Source organism: Astyanax mexicanus, chromosome 8 (assembly GCF_023375975.1).
Source record: "Astyanax mexicanus isolate ESR-SI-001 chromosome 8, AstMex3_surface, whole genome shotgun sequence".
NCBI lineage: Eukaryota > Metazoa > Chordata > Actinopteri > Characiformes > Acestrorhamphidae > Astyanax > Astyanax mexicanus.
Genome location: NC_064415.1, coordinates 51111236 through 51130804, shown reverse-complemented (window position 1 = coordinate 51130804; position 19569 = coordinate 51111236). Strand labels below are relative to the sequence as shown.

Here is a 19569-nt window from a genome sequence, read left to right as displayed (position 1 = left end):
TCCTAGCCATATCCCAATTCAATAGTCAGGGCAATGGTAGTGTATTGGAACTCGACCCTGATGTCATGGGTTTTTAGCTGCTTTGAATTCAGCTGTTCTGCAATTGATTCAACAACACTCTGGGCTGGAGAGCTACTAGTCTGTAATACCCCATCCCATTACACTTAATTTTACCCCTTTCCCTAAAGCCTTTAGTACTCTCTTGGCCAAACAAACATAAACATGCACCAAGCCTTGCACTGATTTCCTGATTTTCCAAAAAAAAAAAAAAAAAAAAAAAAAAAAAATTTTGCAGCAAATAAATAATTGAAACCTAATATTTGGACATTTGTCTATTAAACCTTAGACTACAGCTGTAAAACTCCCACCTGCATATACAGTCCTAGAATTGTAACAGCAAATCACAAACTAATTTCTCAACTGATTATGCAATACAAAAGTATTTTTTAATCAGAATATTTTTAATCAGTACTCGTTTTTAAGCAAGTAATATGGACAGCCCCAGTTTTAACAGATGAGTTGGATTCATCCCTAGCCAAAATAGGGAGGAACAAGGCCCACAGGGTCAGGGTGAAACCATATTGTTGGGTATTTCTGAGGAACAGACCCTGCCATAATAAAATTGCTTTCTGAAAATCAACAGTGATATTTAGGTAAAGGTAAACCCATTTTGACTTTTAACAAAGACAAATAAATTACCACATGCAATCCTGTGGTTTTGTTCATTTATTAAAGATTCAAGATTCTAAAGATTCTATTGAAATTTCTATTTAAAAAAAACTAAACAAACTAAAAAGGACACAAAAGCAAGTCCACACCCTTTGCTAAGCGGGTCACATGACTGACTCAAAGCTTAGTGGCACTCCATGTCAAGAGGTCAATCTTTCAGATTAAGAAGTAAGTGCTATAGTGGGATAAGCCCGGTGCTGGAGTCATGCTGTGGATCTTCTGCTTGCTCTGTGTTGCTTTATAATGGAGGTGCACAACTTTTAGAGCACTATTATCAGAATACAAGCAGGTGAGTAGATTTTCTAAATGATTGCAAAGAATTCTGGAGAGGTCCAGAGACGACCAAGATTTTTACAAAACGTTAGGGATACTGGGGAAGATTGTATAGTCCTGTTAATAGATAACAGATAGAGGCAGGGTTTGGACATAGTGCATGTGCTTTTATTGTCAGATATAAGTGTATTATTACTAATGTATCAATATTAGCAGAATTATTTAAGAGAGTTTTCATCATGAGGCAATCAAATGGAAAATCCTATAAGGAGCCTCATCAAACGGATTAAACAAGTAGCTGGACCTGATGTTATCTCATAAATCGGCCTTACCTTAAGGAGACCTGTCTTTAGTAGAGACACGAACATGTAATGATAACATGTAACAGAATACAGTACCAAGCATTTAATGTTTTTAATTTGTATTATTTACTCCTACAGTGTAAACAAAGTCATCTAGACTAGCATGGAATACATGATAAATCAAGTAGTAAATTAAAAGTATTAAACAAACCAAAATACTCTGTGAAGCATTTAGGTGCTTTTATCTAGGTGCTGTTAAATTGCAGTTTCTGAGGCTGAACTGTGCAGCAGAGGGAATTCTTCCCCTTCCTTTCCTGGGGCAGTCCTGATGAGAGCCAGTTTCATCAAAACGTTTTTGATGGTCTTGGCGACTGCATTTGAGGATACTTACAAATTCTCGAAATTGTTCAGATTTTCACAGTTGTGTAGTTTTTGCCATAATATGGATTAGAACATTACTCAAATAGAGCTTTGCACTGTATACCGACTCTACCTCTTCACAACTTAACAACTGATGCTCTCAAACACGATACGAGACAAGAAATTCAGATAATTAACTCTTGACTTGTTCAGCACAGCTGTTAACTGAAAGCCTGAATTCCAGGTGACTCTGCCTTATAAAGCTGACTGAAAAAATTCAGCCAAGATATGCAAAGCTGTCACCTAAGCAAGAGGTTCCTACTTTAAAGGATCTAAAATATAAAACATATTATGGTTTGTTTAACAATTGTTTTTTGTTTACTAAATAATTCTTTATGTATTCCTTTAGTATTAATCTAAAGGTGTGTCCAAATATAGTAAAAAGAAACGAAAATGTCTGAAGAGAGCAGGACTATCAACTGTTACTTTAAGGCAGTTGCAGTTGAAGGGTCATTTCTATGTTGTTGCTACAGTATTCTAGGTGGTTTCCATTATGTTGTTAGTTGGTTGTTATAGTGTAACTAAGTGATTGGTTACTGTGGTCTTCCAGGCGGTGGCTTTGGTGTTGTTAGATGGTTGCTGTGATATCTCAGGTGACAGTTATGTTGGTGGTTGGTTGGTTCATTTTAGGTAGATGATGAAATGGTGTTGCTGAGTGGTTGCTGTGATTTCCCAGACAGTTGATATGTTGTTACTAGGTGGTTGCTATGGTATTACTGTAAAAGTGATTTATAGGTGGATTATTATAGTGTTGCTATAGTGAACTGCAATGTTGTTGCTATGGTATCCCAGATGGCTGATTTGGTCTTCTTAATTGGATGCTATATGGGTGCTACAGTGTTGCAAAGGCGATTGCTATAATATTTAAGGCAGTTAAATATGATGTTGCTTAGTAGATGCTAGGATGTTGGTAGGCAGTTGTTAATGGTTGTGTGTTAATAGTGTATGTGTATCATTGTTAAATTTTTGAATACAAAAATAATACATCATAATCTTTGGCCAACGGTTCTAAACCAATTGGTTTAGCATATCTTGTTGAGTTCCACAGGGTTCTATTTTAGGGCCTATTAAATGTAAGGAAATAACCATAGAACTGTAGTTATAAAAGTAAAAGGATCATGAAAAAGCAACAAATGTTTAGAGGTCATCTGGCATATGTTCCCGTACCACCAGTGCTACATGTACCACAGTTTTAGAACCCACTGTTATCTGCTTATTTCCCTTAGATCACATCTACCAATATGGGTTCCATGGAGGAGGTGCTGACGTGCCCCATGTGTCGAGACCTGTTCGGCCCCGGGTACCCCCTACCCTGTGGTCACAGCTTCTGTCCCAACTGCGTGTGGGATATCTGGGGGCAGACTCAGGGCTCCAGTTCCATCAGAGGGCGCTTTGCCTGCCCACAGTGCCAGGAGGACCAGGCCGTGGTGGCCTGCGACTGCTGTCCAGAGGAGAATGGGGAAGCAGGATCAGCGTGTTCTGCTGTGAAGAGCTGTCTGCGCTGCGAGGTCTCGCTGTGTGAACAGCACCTGCAGCCTCACCTGCAGTGCCCTGCTTACAGCACTCACCTGCTGGTGGATCCTCTTATGGACATGTCCCACCGCAGGTGTCCTGCTCATCGGGAGGTGTTCCGCTATTACTGCCTGGACGACAGGGAGTATATTTGTGCAGACTGCATCCTGGAGGGCAGCCATGCTCAGCACCAGGTTAAGGGTCTGAGAAATCTGCAGGAGGATTACAAGGTGATGAGGGAATCATCCCTAAACGATTCAAATGCAAATGCATTAGTTGCTAAATGCGAGTTGTGTCCTGGCCTTTAAGTAGCATTTATTATGCTGTTTGTGATGTTTTGGAAAATTCAGTGGCATAATATTGTGTTCTTCAGCCTTGTCATGACAGAGATGTTATTATTTTATTATAAAATAATGTTAGGCCTTTATGCCAACACTATATTTATCCAAATTTCCCAAATATTCCACAGCCAACTGTCAGTTGTGCTATAACATTAAATACCATCTTCAAAACTTAAAGAAAACTTAGAAATTGTGGTATTTAACCTTTTCAAATAATTTGCCTTAACCAGGCAGCACTGTGACATCCCACAAGAAAGAAAAAAATAAAAAGTATATCTCCTTAATATTTTTGTAGTTTCTCCTAGACAACAATGAGATCAGATGGAAGGAAAAAGGAGACTTTAGAATAAGTCTTCTGATGCTCAAATGTGTCTCCTGAGATCTCAAAGAGCTCAGTAAGCTCATATGTTTCTCCTGTTGAGGTTTACTATAGATCTCAGGAACTGAGGTTTACTATAGAACTCAGGAATAGTTGTGGTTTAGTGGTACCCGGCACCGGGCCACTGACTACAAGGTTGTGAGATTGAAACTCAGGTTTTGTGAGCAGTCAACAGTTCTTTCCAGATCTCATATAGGTCTAACACCACACTCTCAGTTCTGCCTCCTTTAAAGCCCCACTATGTAGGATTTCCTTGATTTTTAAACTTTTTAAAGAAGTGAAATTACAGCTTTAAACTCACTGTAGCGCTGCATTGAGGTGTAATAGGAGGAATAGCGGTGCTCTCCTGTCTGTGTCGGAGCTCCTCTGAGCTCAAACCAGACTCTGTAAGTTTTCTGAGGCGGCCGCGACCGACGCTTGCGAGAACTGCGACCTGCTTTCCTACCTTTAGTTCTAACAGTTCTATAAGGACTACTGGTTGATTCTTTACAGACTAACATACAGACACTCTGGCAGAAGCTGGAAAGAGACCGAATATGTCTGTGAAAGTCAGAAAACGAGAAAGAGTTACTAATTGGCCTGAAACATTTATTACCCTCTGCAACTGTAGGGGGAGCCCACGAGCACAAAATCTCAATCCTACCTAGTGAAGCTTTAACCACACACATATCTCATGTCTCATTTTTGTTTAATGCTATTTCTTCTAAGCAATTTTAGTAACCAAGTTAATCTCCACCTGAAACCTAAGGGAGCATCCCAATTGCGTCTACTAAGACATTAAAGATTAACATTTTTTAATTGGATATCAAATACTCACTTTCCACATTAAAGAAAAAAGTACAAAATGATCTTTAGTTGCAAGAAAATGTATGTGAACCCCCCATTTTACTTGGATTTACTTGTATTACTTGGATCTCTGAATAAATTGGTCATTAAATGTGTTCTGATCTTCATCTAAGTCACAACAATAGACAAACACAGAGGAATGGTCCAAAATTGGTCCTCCATACTGTTGTGCAGGTCTATAGGAAACGTTTGGTTGAGGTTATTGCTACCAAAGGAGGGTCCACCAGTTAATAAATCAAAAGTTTCACATACGTTTTCTACCCTGCAGTGTGAATGTTTACATGTTGTATGCAATAAAACCATGCAAAAATATATTTTTGTGTGGTATTAGTTTAAGCAGACTGTGTCTGTCTATTGTTGTGATTCAGCTGAATACCAGAACACATTAAATATTCAGTTTATGCAGAAATTCACATAATCCACATACAGTTCAAATACTTTTATTTTGCAACTGTATGTGTAATAATTACAATTTATTGCTATTGTTATTAATCTTAAAATATGATCTTTTTTAGGTCTCAGTGCAGTCCCTTTTCAACCAGGCAGAGGACAAGATGAAGAGCGGGGCGAGGATTCTTCAGGAGCATGAGAAATCCAGCAGTAATTTAATAGTGAATAAATAGTGACTTCATCTCTGCTTTTCTAAATCTTACACAGAGTTCCTCTGTGTTTGTTTTCTGGATGGTGTAACTGTGGTATCTATCTCAGGGCTCGTTTGTGGCAGATGACTCTCAGATGGTGCGGTTGGGTTCAGCCCTGCAGGCCCAGGTTGACATCCTGGTGGAGGCCCTGAAGAATGTAAATGAGCAGGAGAGGCAGCTGGCCTTCAGTCGGCTTGAGGAGGACCTGGGCAGAACTAAAGGGGGCCTGGAGCAGACGGAAAGCGCCCATCGCTATCTAGGCAGCCTGCTGCAGGAGACCGACCCCTTTCTGCTCATCTGGGTGAGAGATCAATATCTTCTTCTCTTATAAAAGGTTGTTTTTATTAAATCAGATGTGGAAAAGCAATAACTTGCTTTTTATTTAGCTTGATGCTAATGAACACTTAAATTCTCATACACCTGATAGTAGAAATTAGCATTCCTGTAGTGAGAATAATTTTCAGTATAAACATAGCGAAAACGATATAGCGATAATAATGTATAAACAGTGAAAAAAGGCTACAGACTCTAGTCGCTTGATTTCCAAATGAAATTGGTAAAATTTACTAATGGTCAGTTGGAGAGTTATGTCATCTGTCAAGTCAGTGCAGTGTTTTCCCGGAAAATCTTACAGCACTTCATGGTTTCCTCTGCTGACAACTTCTATTGAGATGTGGATTTCATTTTCCAGCAGGACTTGGCACACTGCCCACACTGCCAAAAGTAGCAAATAGACACATGTAATATTGACATTTTCTGAGGCATTGATTTTTGTGTTTATTGATTATTATTTAATGATTGATTATTTACTGATTTTTGGCTGTAAGCCATAATCATTAACAATTAAATAAATAAACACTTAAAATAGATCTCTGTGTGTGTAATACATCTATATAATGTATGCGTTTCACATGTTTAACTGAATTACTAAAATAAAGTAACTTTTCAATAATATTAAAATTATTGAAATTTTGAGATGCACTAGTATAGGGGTCTACTTTAGTGTTCAATAGACCAGAAAGGTGATGTTTTAAAGGTTGAACATTCTCTCATTGTCCTCTGAAGATATGTAACAATGTAACAAATATAGATTTTCTCAGACTCTGCTATCCCATGACTTCTGACATGTCAGTATATTGCAAATTTGGCAACATTATGTGTAAAAATGTCTCAATTCTATTAGCATTCTATATATATTTTTATGAAACAAGGCCTGTTTTATTTCAGTGTATGTTTTAATAATCCATATTTTTTCTTTGCAGGCATTTCAGTCTGAGCATTCAAAGTAAGTTTTGAATACAAACCTCTCCAATAAACCCGTGTACTATTTTTGCACACAATAATTCAGCAATAATCTCATTTTCAAAAGGATTCCTTATATAAATTTGACTTTCTTCTGTTCTGCAGGCTTGTGGCTGATCTCACCTCGCCGCTGTTTACTCCGGGACAGCCGAGCATGAATAAGAAGCGCATTCTGGAACATGTGGAGCAGAAATACAGGGAATTTATATCCGAGACACTGAGATGCCTTATTGAGCTCAAGAGAGATCTCTGTAAGTGCTGAGGTTAACATTTATATCAAAATAAAGGATAATATTATATATAATAAGGAGTTTTTATGTGTTTAAGAACTGTGTAACACAGTTGTTCTCTTATTTTAGGCAGCCTTAAGTTTAGTTAAGTTATAATACATTATGTTATTATACATTATAATATAATACAATATATATTGTATATCAATGAACATCTATTTTCTGGTCTATTTTTTTATACATAAGGCGCACCAGATTATAAGACGCATTTTAAGCAACAGTAGTATAGAAACAAGTGTGTTGCCATGTTTCCCGTCTAATTTAGCAAGTAAACAAAACTGTAATTCTTTAAAAAAAAAATTTTTAAAGTCAGACAAGCGCTGGATGTTAATATACGGTACACAGATTTCTCTCCTGAAAACTGTTTATTTGGGTGCATAAAGCACTATCGTTTATTTACAATAAGCTTAGATTTTCAATATTTTAGCACAGATAGCAGCAGCACTAGCTGTGGTTAGCAGCGCAAAATGCTAGTAAATGCTGCCTGACAGCGGAACACTGAGGAACACTGAGCGGTTCGTCCAACATAGTCAGATATACTCAACTCTGAACAACAAAAGAGCTAATGCTGCGGTTAGCGGCTAATGCTAATACTGCTCCAGCCCTAGTGCTGGAGAAACTTTACTGAAACTCCTTATTAATGCTGTACTTCAGCAGAGTGGCTTTACTGCTCCTTACAACCTGACTGGTAGATTTCATACATTAGATGTACTGTCGATTTTTGGAAAAAAATTATGGATTTTTAGTGTGTCTTATAGTAATTATGTGTTTATATTCTCAAATTTTTCTAAATTTGTGTTAGCGTGAATAATTAAGTGGGTAGAGAATGATCTTCAAAAGGTATCTAAGAGGTGCCCAAACGTTTGCATACCACTACCCTCCTTTTTTCACATCACTCCTCTCTTTTTTTTTACTAATCATGTTTAGAGAGGAGTGACGTGAAAAAAAGAAGAAGAGTGGCATGAAAATTTGGGTACCTCTTATGTACAGTGCTTAGAAAAAGTATTTGCCCATCTTTTGTTTCAGATTTCTTTTAATCATACTGACATTTTTCAGATGATCAAACGTGTTTTAAAATCAGAAAAAGATAATCTGAGTAAATATAAAAAACTGTTTTTAAATGCTAATTTCATTTATTAAAGGAAAAAATCAATTAAAACCAACTTGGCCCTTGTGAAAAAAGTATTTGGCCCCTAAAACTAATAGCTTGGTTTTTACACCCTTGGCAGCAACAACTGCAATCAAGCTTTACCTATAACTGGCAATGAGATTTTTCTCATCTCCCTGGTGGAATTTTGGCTTACTCTTCTTTGCAAAATTGTTGTAATTCAGCTGCTTTGGGGGGAGTCTCAATCAGACTTTGACTAGGCCACTCCACAACCTTCATTTAGTTTTTTTTCTGAGCCATTCAGAGGTGGACTTGTTTGTGTGCTTTGGATCATTGTCCTGCTGCAGAACCCAAGCACGCCTCAGATTATGGTCACAAACTGATGGCCAGACATTCCTGTTTTTTAGTTACAATTACACATTTTCCAAAAGTCCTGGGTCCTTTTTTTAAATTGACAGATGATCAATGACTTTGTTTTCTTATCTGTTTTTGAATTTCTTCAGATTGGGGCATAATGTGCTGCTTTTTAATGTTTTTTTATCTGCTTCATATTGTCAGAAAATTGAACTCTGCTTTCCAAAAATGTAGTTACAGTTAATTCATAGGTTTGTTCTTTTTCACATAGGGCCAGGATGGTTTTGATTGCTTTTTTCCTGAGTAAATTTAATTTTCATTTAAAAAGTGCTTTTTATATTTACTTAGGTTATAGGTTATCTTTGTCTGAAAATAAAGTTTGTTTAATAATCTGAAAAATGTAAGTATGACAAAAAAGCAAAAAACAACATGTAAGATGGCAAATACTTTTTCAAGGCACTGTATTTGACCTGTTGATTATCTTTCAGACTTAACTTTAATTAGCTTGTTAGAGCTATAGCTTGTTCACAGTCATCGCTAAGACAATATGAAGACAGCAAAGTGTTTTCAGGTTGTAATTCAGAAGTGGATGTTGTGTTGGAGGTCTACTTGACTACAATAGCCTTTTAAAAAATGAGGTATTTAAAGAAACATCTGAAACGACGCACTTTGGAAACAATATGATAAATTTAAGCTAGAAACTTTAAACACTGGAGTGAATTAATGGTGTTCCCTTTCAGTCGATTCACTCGGTACAACACATAATGTATGGGATATCACGCCCTTGCGTGTCTGGCTGAAGACACCTTTAATCACGCCTAAAAGGCAGATGATGCATAGTGACGAGGGCAGGAGGGCCCGCCCCCTGCATATAACCCCACGTCACCAGCATCACTCCTCAGTTCTTATGCTCTTCACTTCGCTGAGAACACCTTACACCTTTTCTGCTAGTCTAGTTAGCTCAATTCAGCAATCCTTCGGATAACTTAACTGTTCCATTAGGCAAGCACGACAACAACCTCATATTGGTGAGTCGTCTTCCCGCGGAGCGTTATTTAAAGGATTTTGCTGCTTTTAAACCTGCTTTGTAAGTCTCGGGGCTAGCCTGTTTAGCTTCGCTAACGGCTGCCTAAAATGAGCTCGCAAGCCAACCTTACCTCTCAGCCTGGCAAGAAAGCCTCCCGTCCTTGTCCTCAGGGATGTGGTTTTGCCATTACCGAGAAGGACCAACATGATGCATGTCCAGTCTGCCTGGGAATCGTCCATGCTAGGAGGGCCTTGGTCCAACCTGATGCATGTGCGCTCTGTCGCCAGCTCAGGCGGTCGACCCTCGAACGCCGTGTAACGTTCGTTGAGAAAGTTCTCGGACAAGCAGCAGTGGCACGCGAGGATCCCCTGATCTCCGGAAAGGCTGGGCCGTCCTGTTCGGACGTCGAGGAAGCCGAGTACGAAGGGGAACCTTGCCTTAACTGGGCTGAGCACATGGAGAGTCTGGAGATGTGCGAAATGAATTCGCCGTCGCTGACTCTTCCGTGTCAGCCGCAGCTCTCCGAGCCTGCAGCCGAGCTCGAGGACGACGACCCGTTCGGTCTCGGTGTAGACGAGCTTGATTACTCCGAAGACGAGCAGGAAGAGCTGCAGGTTCTTCCAGCCCCGACGGCTGCGGAGGGTAAACAGGACGAGGCTGACACCTCTTTCTTTTCCCTTTACCGTCGTGCGGCGCAAAAGCTGGACGTGGAGTGGCCTGCTCCTCATCTGTCCAAAAAAGCGACCAGATTCGCGGGATTTTTCCTTCCCCCGGCTCCGCAAGTGGTGAAGCATCGTCTCCCACTTTTCCCCGACTTCATGACAGAGCTGACGTCGTCATGGGCTAAACCGCTGTCAACCCGCACCACGGTGCCTGGTTACGCGCAGTTTCTCGAGCTGGAAGGGTCAGGGGAGGCGGGGCTGCTAAACCCCCCTCCGATGGAGCCTTCGCTGGCAGCGTACCTGGCTCCGTCTCATAATCAGGGAGTCGCGGGACCAGCCGTGCTTCCCTCCAAGCACTGCCGGTTCTCCTTCTCCCAGCTGGACAAGGTTTATCGCGCGCAGGCAGGCACGGCCAGAGCGATGAGTTCAGTCACTCTCCTCCAGACTTACCAGGCGATGTGTCTAGCCGAACTCGGAGACCAGCTACCCGCGGACAGCCCGCTAACAGCTCTGCTAAATGAGGTTAGAATTGCCTCAGATTACATCCTGCGTATGTCTCGCTGTGCGGCTCTCTCGCTGGGCAGAGGAATGGCGTCTACTGTCGTGGCACAGCGCCACTTGTGGCTAACGCTGTCTGACATGCCAGACAGAGACCGGGCGACTTATTTGGACGAGCCGGTCTCCTCGGCAGGTCTGTTTGGCCAGTCACTCGAAGCCATTCAAGCCAAGTTCGAGCTGAGGAAAAAGCAGACGGAGGCTTTGCGATCTATTCTGCCAAGACGGGAGAAGCAGAAACCGCAGTTGACTGCCCGCAAGCCCGCAGCGCCGCTTCCTCCGATGAAGAGGCCCGCTGCTACGGTTACTGCGGGGAATCCCCCGCCCAAGCAGCAGCAGCCCAAACACACTCCACGCCACTCAGCCTGGAGCAAAGGTCCTCCTCCCGGGCACCAGAAAGACTCCGCGGTGAGGAAGAGGAAGCCTGACTCATCCTAGCTCGCAGAGAAGGGGGAGTGAGGTCTCCGCTGGTCGGAGACACCACAGTTTCTCCCCTAAAGCCACCGAAGAGGCGCAGTTTTTCCCCTCTTCCGGGGCCAAGTTCAAAAAGGGCACGTTTTGCCCCAACATCGTTTATAAATCACCTGTTCTCTGTAAACACGTGTGTTCAAGCATTCCCACAGCCCAGTCACTGTACTCAGGGGTGGGGGGAGGGTGCCCTAATAATAAAGTTGCATTCTGTAACTCAGGGCGAAATAAAAATGTCCAGCCCACAAAAAAATGTGTTGCACTCCCAATTTCAGCCACAGGAGGGCTCCGCCCCTCCACGAGTAGCATATCATCACAGCCGGCTCGCTGCACGTGCAGCAAACTGGCGCGCATGCGCAGTCTCGCCCTGGGTAGAGCGGACTGTTGCCATGGGTTACCGCTTGCAGTTTCGAAAGCGCCCCCCCCGCTTTTCCAGCGTGGTGTACACGCAAGTGTCACTCAACGCTGCGGCGGTGCTCAGAGAGGAGATAGAAACTCTTCTTTGCAAGCAGGCGATCCGTGTAGTTCCTCAGGCCGATGCACAAAGAGGCTGGTACAGCCGTTATTTTGTGGTGCCGAAGAGGGGCGGGGGGTTACGTCCAATTATGGATTTAAGAACATTAAACAAGCATTTAAGAGTTTTCAAATTCAGAATGCTAACACTTCGCCAGTTCCTTCGCGCGGTCGGCCCGGGGGATTGGTTCACGTCTATAGATCTCACGGATGCATATTTTCACATTGCAGTCCATCCAGATCACAGACGTTATCTCAGATTCGCCTTCGAGGGCGTGGCTTACGAGTGGCTCGTTCTCCCGTTCGGGCTTTCTCTGGCCCCGCGCACTTTTACGAAGTGTGTGGAAGCAGCTCTCGCTCCTCTGCGGATGCGAGGAGTGCGAGTGCTTTCATATCTAGACGACCTGGCTCTAATTGGACGGTCGAGGGACGAAGCTTTAGCGCACACAGGGGCTGTGTTATCCCATATTCAGCGGCTGGGTTTCTCGGTGAATTTGAAAAAGAGCTCTCTAATTCCCAGCCAGAAGCTGTCTTTTCTGGGGTTGGAAATATGCTCTCTCACCAGCCGAGCGCGTCTGTCAGAGCGCAGAATATGTGCGTTCCGCGACTGCCTCGCGCAGTTTCAGCTGGCGCGCAGTCTACGTTTTCGCCAATTTCTCCAGCTGTTGGGTCAAATGGCGTCAATGATAGCGGTAGTTCCGCTGGGTTTACTTCTAATGCGTGCGTTTCAGCACTGGCTATTATCACACCGCCTGAACGCCTCACACCATCTCCAGAAAAAGATAGTTGTGACCCAGGGTTGTATGAAAGCACTATCTCCTTGGAGAGAGCCCCGCCTGCTCTGCCAGGGCTCGCCTATAGGCAGAGTTCTGTTTCGCGTGGTAGTGTCAACAGATGCGTCCCTGACAGGCTGGGGTGCGGTGTGCAACGGGGCAGCTGTGAAGGGGGCATGGTCTTCAGCGCAGCGCTCCCTCCACATAAACTGTCTGGAGTTGCTCGCGGTCCATTTGTCCCTAAAGCGCTTCCTCTCAGAATTGAGGGGGAAGCATGTTTTAGTCAGAACAGACAACACCACCGTGGTGTCTTACATAAACAGGCAGGGGGGCACGCGGTCACTCCTGCTTCTGAATCTGTCCCACTCCCTTCTAATGTGGAGCAGTTTTCACCTACTTTCACTCAGGGCGACACATGTGCCAGGCCGCCTGAACTTGGGTGCGGATCTCCTCTCCAGGGGAGGTCCTCCAGCTCGAGAATGGAGACTCAGTCCCCTGGTGGTGGAACAGATCTGGGATCGGTTTGGCAGGGCCAACGTAGATCTCTTCGCATCCAGAGAAAACACGCATTGTCCTCTGTTTTTCTCTCTAGCAGACCAGGGTGCTCCCCTGGGAGTGGATGCACTGGCACATCTCTGGCCCAACACTCTGCTTTATGCATTCCCCCCGGTGGAGCTGATCATGCCAACACTGGAGAGGGTGCGCCAGGGGAACCTCTCTCTGATACTTGTAGCTCCCTGCTGGCCATCAAAACCATGGTATGCAGAAATAATCAGTCTCCTTGCAGGAGATCCATGGGCTCTCCCACTTCACTCGAATCTCCTGTCTCAGGCGGGAGGGGAAATTGTTCACCCCCGGCCAGAGCTGTGGTGTCTCCATGCCTACCCGCTGAAAAGTCTGCCTTGATGGCCAGCGGTTTGCCCTCTAATGTTGTGGCTACCATTCAGTGTGCAAGGGCATCCTCTACAAGAGGTTTGTATGCTTATAAATGGCGTGCATTTGAGCACTGGTGTCAGGGAAGAAATTTGATTCCCTTCCAGTGTTCCATTGTGGATGTTTTGACATTCCTTCAGGAGTTACTGGAGCGTGGGCTCTCATTCTCGACAATAAAAGTATATTTGGCGGCTATATCAGCCTGTCATGTTGGTTTTGGGGGATTGTCGCCTGGGGCACACCCCCTAGCTATACGTTTCTTAAAGGGAGTGCGACGTCTAAAGCCTGTATCTAGGCCAGCCGTTCCTCCCTGGGACCTCACTATTGTGCTCGAAGCCCTGTCTGGGCCTCCATTTGAGCCCCTAAATTCTGTAGACATGAAATATGTTTCGTATAAGACGGCTCTGCTGCTTGCTTTAGCCTCTGCTAAGCGTGTGGGTGATCTTCATGCTCTGTCAGTGCACCCCTCATGTACCCAGTTTGCACCAGGGGACATCAAGGTTACATTACGCCCTAATGCAGCGTATGTGCCAAAGGTGCTGCCTATGTCTTATAGTTCACTAGCCTTTGAGCTTAATTCTTTCTCTCATCCTCCATTTGCTTCTGAGGAGCAGCAAAAAATGCACACGCTCTGCCCTGTGCGTGCACTGCGTACATACATTGATCGTACTCAGGCTTTCCGTGGGTGTGACCAGCTTTTTGTCTGTTTTGCCAACCCAGTTCGTGGCAGGGCTCTGTCTAAGCAGCGTCTCTCTCACTGGGTTGTGGAAGCTATTGCATTAGCTTATAACAGCAAGGGTCTGGAGTTGCCTGTGGGGGTGCGGGCTCATTCTACTAGGGGAATGGCTGCATCGTGGGCCCTTTTTAAGGGTGTCTCCGTTAAAGACATTTGCGCTGCTGCCAGCTGGGCATCACCTCATACTTTTGTGCGCTTCTATCGCCTAGATGTGGTGGCCCCTTCAGTAGCTCATGCTGTTCTTTCTTCGGGGTCTGGGGTGCTCTAGTGTGCCCGCTTGGTTCGGTGTCTGCTCCGCGGGGCGTGTATATAGGTCCCATACATTATGTGTTGTACCGAGTGAATCGACTGAAAGGGAACGTTAGGTTATGAATATAACCCCTGTTCCCTGAAGGAGAGGAACGAGGTACAACACAGGTTGCCCCGCTTCGCTGTTAGCTCAGTGAAGAGCAGCATCTTGAACTGAGGAGTGATGCTGGTGACGTGGGGTTATATGCAGGGGGCGGGCCCTCCTGCCCTCGTCACTATGCATCATCTGCCTTTTAGGCGTGATTAAAGGTGTCTTCAGCCAGACACGCAAGGGCGTGATATCCCATACATTATGTGTTGTACCTCGTTCCTCTCCTTCAGGGAACAGGGGTTATATTCATAACCTAACGTTTTGTGTCACAGTCAAAAAGAAGAATGGTACATTCTATATACAGCAGATACTGTACAGAACACTGACTCCTGCTGGCCACACTCATATCAATTGTTTTTCTCTTTTTTTTTGCAGTAAGCAGTCCTTTAACACTGGACACCAACTCTGCCCATCAACTGCTAAGTGTTTCTGATGACCAGCTGTCAGTGAAGAGGCTCAAATCTCGATTACCTCACACTGATCATCCTGACCGCTTCGACCACTGGTCTCAGGTCGTCACTAACCAAACCTTCTCTTCTGGAACTCACTACTGGGAACTAGAGGCAGAGGGATTCTGGGATATAGCAGTAACTTACCACAGCATTGACAGAAAAGGCAAGGAAGGAACAGCCTTTGGGTGCAATAAGGTACTTTTATCCTGCATAAATGAAACTTGTATTAAATGGGCGCTTATATATGTTGTGTAATTTGACGTCACATCATCACAAGAGGATATATAATATATATTTGGATATATAATATATTACAGCATATAGCATAAAGCTGAAGAGATTGTAGTCTGGTTAGCTTTTAGCCTTGCTTCCACTCACCACTCAATTGGGTTGCTTTTAGACATGACCTGTTTAGTCTGGATCTTCAGACTACAGGTATTTTCCAGACTAAATCAGACCAGTTCCACCTTAAATACTGCTGCTATATTCCCACAATTACACCGGCTTATTTTACATTTTACATTATAGTTTTTACCTTAAACAGTAAACCAATAACAGGTGCCTGGACAAAACTGCTGCACCATTTAAGGTGACACAAGCTGCAAGCTGACTTCCTTTTCATCTATTCCACCTTAAAAGCTGCAACTGTTATAGCATGTGTTTGCCAACTACTCATTTAATTCTTTAGTTTCACCTCAAATACTGAAGGACTACTTATTCCACCTTTCCTCACCATTCCTCCTTAAAAAAAATAGGAAGAATTCTTCAAAGTTTCTGTTCCACCCTAAATCAGACTAGTTCCACCACAATATTTTTTTTTATATTTACACTAACACTTGATAATTTGATGTTTAAAACATATTAATTTCACTGGGAACTGCTGCCTCATTTACAGTGACACAAAACTGCAAGCTGGTTTATTTTTTTCTGTTCAATCTTAAGAGCTGCACCTGTTATAGTATTAACCTTCTTTGATTCTTCAATCTTACCTTAAAGGAGTGAAATTGAAAGTGCCACAACTTGATTTATTACCGTTATGGTTTTTACACCTTAAATTCTACACCTGCATTGTTAAGTGCGCTCATATTCGCATGAAACTCCAACATATAGAGTCGTCTAGATACAGTATATGGTGCTAACACTAATAGTGTTACAGTAATAGTGCTAACACTCCTCCTGTACCATTTAAACTACATTTAACTCTTATATCAGCTTTAAAAATGTTCAAATGTTGGTGCACAGAGTTCATTTAGAACGCCCCTTAGCAGAATCTTGCTCTGGAATCAAGTAAAACCAAGAATCGTTTCTGAAAGGTGTGAAAACACTTTTCTGGACATTTTTTATGCATGGGTACAGCAGATTACCCTGGTGATTCCTGTATCTGCTGTAACTGTAGATTAACTCTTATTTATAAACAGAAATAATCAGAGGGGAATCTGCTATGCTCATTCTGCTGATTTCTTTTTAATGAAGAGACCAAAATCTCTGTGTTCTGCAGTTTTACATTGTGGTTTGAGATTTTTGTACTCAAGTTAAATTGAACATTAGCACACTGATGTTCTCAGCAGATGAAATAATGATTGTGTTGTGATTGTGGGTGGACAATAAAGGAGAAATCCAATGTAAAATGGACTTGGGGTGTAGTGATACGTTTGTAGAATAGCCCACCTCCATTCAACCCCAGCATTCTGAAATACTGCGCTTAGAGCTTAGATTGTCTGCCCGGTTCGGGCCGAGATTTACCACCACATTCCTCGGGCCGGGTCGGGCTCCAGAAAATAGTCTGAGATGTAGACATCTGTTATTTATTTATTTATTTATTTTTATTTTATATATATTTTTTTAAATAAAGCTCTGGTGTGATAATCACAATGTTGCTAAGTAACCAATTATTATTGTACACGAAAATGAACAAAATAACGAAAACTGAAAGTGAAAAAACAAATTTATTTATAAGCGCTGTTTTCACTCCCGCAGCGGGGGGTGTTGTGCCGATTCTGAAACGGGAGTCGTTTCAGCAGGGAGTCGGATTCGGCACAACAGCGGCAGCGCAGCGGCACCTCGCGGTCGCAGTGTTAGTTGTAAGCGCTCGTGCTAGCCGCAAAATACGACGGAAAACACTGAGGGAGCTGCAGAATTATGTATGGGACTAGAATATGAGCACGAAGAGATAAAAGAGAAACAGGAGATACAGTATGTGAGAACCTTTACCTGTGAGTAGCTCATACACGCAAATCTCTCTCTCCCTAACTCTCCCACGTGAACTCCTCCGCGTTTGACTTGCAGCACTGTGTGTAGCTGTTCTTAAAAATCATTTTAATTAAATAATAGTTCTATGCTTCTATGTTACAGTGTTAATGAACATAATTCTGATCATATTTCGCTCATTCAAACAACCAGAAAACAGCCAGTTTATGGGGCGGATCGGGTCTGGCTCATAATGACAGTTTATGGTTCGGGTTGGGTCGGGCTCGGGCAGAACATGCACGGGCTCGGGCGGGGTGGTTTTTGGGCCCGATCTAACCTCTAAACATGCTTACAATAGAAGTGATGGAGGCATAGAGTTACCTCTGCAAAGAAATCACTAGCTTTACACCATTAATAAGCTCAAATTAGCCCCACACTTCATTGGTAGAATTCTGAAAGCCGTGACAGTTAAAACAAGGCACACATGAGGGTAAACTGAGGTGGGCTATTCAACAAATGTTTGAACTCATTATCATGTTTCACTAAACCCCAAATCCATTTTACACTGAATTATTTTATATTAAGTGTAGTTTTTTTTTTCATTCTTTGCCCACCAACAGGTGTCATGGAGCCTGACTCAGCAGCATGACAGAAAGCTTGCGGCGTGGCACGACCGAAAAAAAACACGTCTCTCTGCTAAGATGTGCGGAAGCCGATTGGCGATCTCGCTGGACTATGCCTCCGGATCGATCACCTTCTCAGAGGTGGGGCCATCAGCCACCCTGCTCCCCCTGCACAAGTTCCGCACCAACTTCTCTCAGCCCGTGTGCCTGGGCTTCGGCCTCTATAAACCAGAGCTCAACAGCCAGGTCTCCATCATCAGGAAAACATGACTGATCGATGCTGACGGACCCTTTAGTTCACAGTCAGAAGAATCAACCCAGTTTACTGGATAATACGGCAGCATTAAAGGGCCCATATCCTAACATTTTCATATATTTATTCCTTAAAGGTAAATTGGTGGTTTGTTACTGTGTTTTTAAGACTTGGTTTGGAAACACCTTCTCATTCAATGTTTTTATTTTTATTCCTACAGCGGTCCTGATGAGAGCCAGTTTCATCATTACCTTTTTGCTGCTCTTTGTGATTTATTAGATTAACAAAATTCACTGTATACCTGTAACTCTGCCTCTTCACAACTTTACAACTGATGCTCTCAAACATATTAAGAGGCAAGAAATTCAAGTAGTTAAATCTTGACGAGTTCAGCACAGCTGTTAACTGAAATCCTGAATTACAGGTGACATTACCTCATAAAGCTGACTGAGAAAATCCAGCCAAGATGAGCAAAGCTGTCATCTAAACAAGAGATGCTATTTTAAAGAATCTTAAATATAAAACATATTCTGGTTTTTATAAACCATTTTTTTTGTTTAGTAAATAATTCCATGTTTTTTTTTCGTAGTTCAGATGACTTTAATATTAATCTACAATGCAGAACATTAAAAAAAAAGAAAAAACACAGAATGTATGTGTGAATGCTTGTCACAAAAGCAACAAAATAACCTAATTATAGATCACAAAGTTAGAAGATATAGACAGGGGAGTAAAAGGCACATTTTGAAATAATATTCCTACACAGTGTTAAACAGTTAAATTTGATCAAACATAAATAACATTTTTTTTCTATGACATGGGCCCTTTAATTGTAACTGTACACATCACCACACCACACTGACTACACTAATGCTGTATGTGGTTTTATTAAATCATGTTTTTTGGATGTATGGATTTAGAGTGGATAGACTAGATGATGTAGTTTTTTTTTTTTAGATCTTACCTTCTAGTACAGTATACTGTTATAACTTGATTCCCCTGGCTGCTTTACTGTTTTTTATATTCTTTACTGGTTTGGTTCTGGTTTGCATGGCAAGTGTTTAACTACCATTTAGATTCAAACTGTCTTTGTTTAGCCTCATTTTCAAATTACAAGCACATTTTAATGCCAGGAACTCATAGAGTTTGTTTAATCTATAAATGTCCATTTCTGTTTTTAATGTTTCCTAATCTGATGTCCCTTAATCTGCTAATTACAACATTTTGTTGTTTCTTTTTTATTGTAGTTGAATACTGAAGAATTAAAAAGGACAATGGATTTATGTGTTTTACTTCATTATTCTGTGATGTTAAATTAATACCTATGTAAACATTATAATTGCTGTATATAATACAACAAATATTTTTTAAATGTTTATCAAATTAGTTTTATCAAGACATCATCATAATATCAAAACTTTCAAAATATGACTTTAGGGTGCTGAGTGGTCCAGTGGTCTAAAGTGCTGCCACTATGGGAGGAGGTCGCA

The 19569-nt window shown here is 42.2% G+C and overlaps 1 protein-coding gene across 1 annotated transcript; it reads left to right on the top strand.

The window, feature by feature from the left end:
• The first annotated feature begins 101 nt into the window (after nt 1-101).
• On the top strand, nt 102-19340 carry trim110 (tripartite motif containing 110). Its single transcript, XM_007258037.4, has 7 exons — nt 102-3466; nt 5318-5413; nt 5511-5744; nt 6706-6728; nt 6851-6996; nt 14940-15211; nt 17824-19340. Exons 1-7 carry the CDS (start codon nt 2966-2968, stop codon nt 18094-18096), a joined length of 1545 nt encoding a protein of 514 aa, XP_007258099.2. The 5' UTR covers nt 102-2965; the 3' UTR covers nt 18097-19340.
• The last annotated feature ends 229 nt before the right edge of the window (nt 19341-19569 follow it).

Excerpts from the sequence above, each read along its gene's own strand:
- trim110 (XM_007258037.4), top strand. The coding sequence starts at position 2,966 with ATGGGTTCCATGGAGGAGGTGCTGACGTGCCCCATGTGTCGAGACCTG. Across the intron at positions 5,414-5,510 it reads AATCCAGCAGTAATTTAATA|GGCTCGTTTGTGGCAGATGA; the intron begins GTGAATAAATAG and ends TATCTATCTCAG. Across the intron at positions 5,745-6,705 it reads ACCCCTTTCTGCTCATCTGG|GCATTTCAGTCTGAGCATTC; the intron begins GTGAGAGATCAA and ends TTTTCTTTGCAG.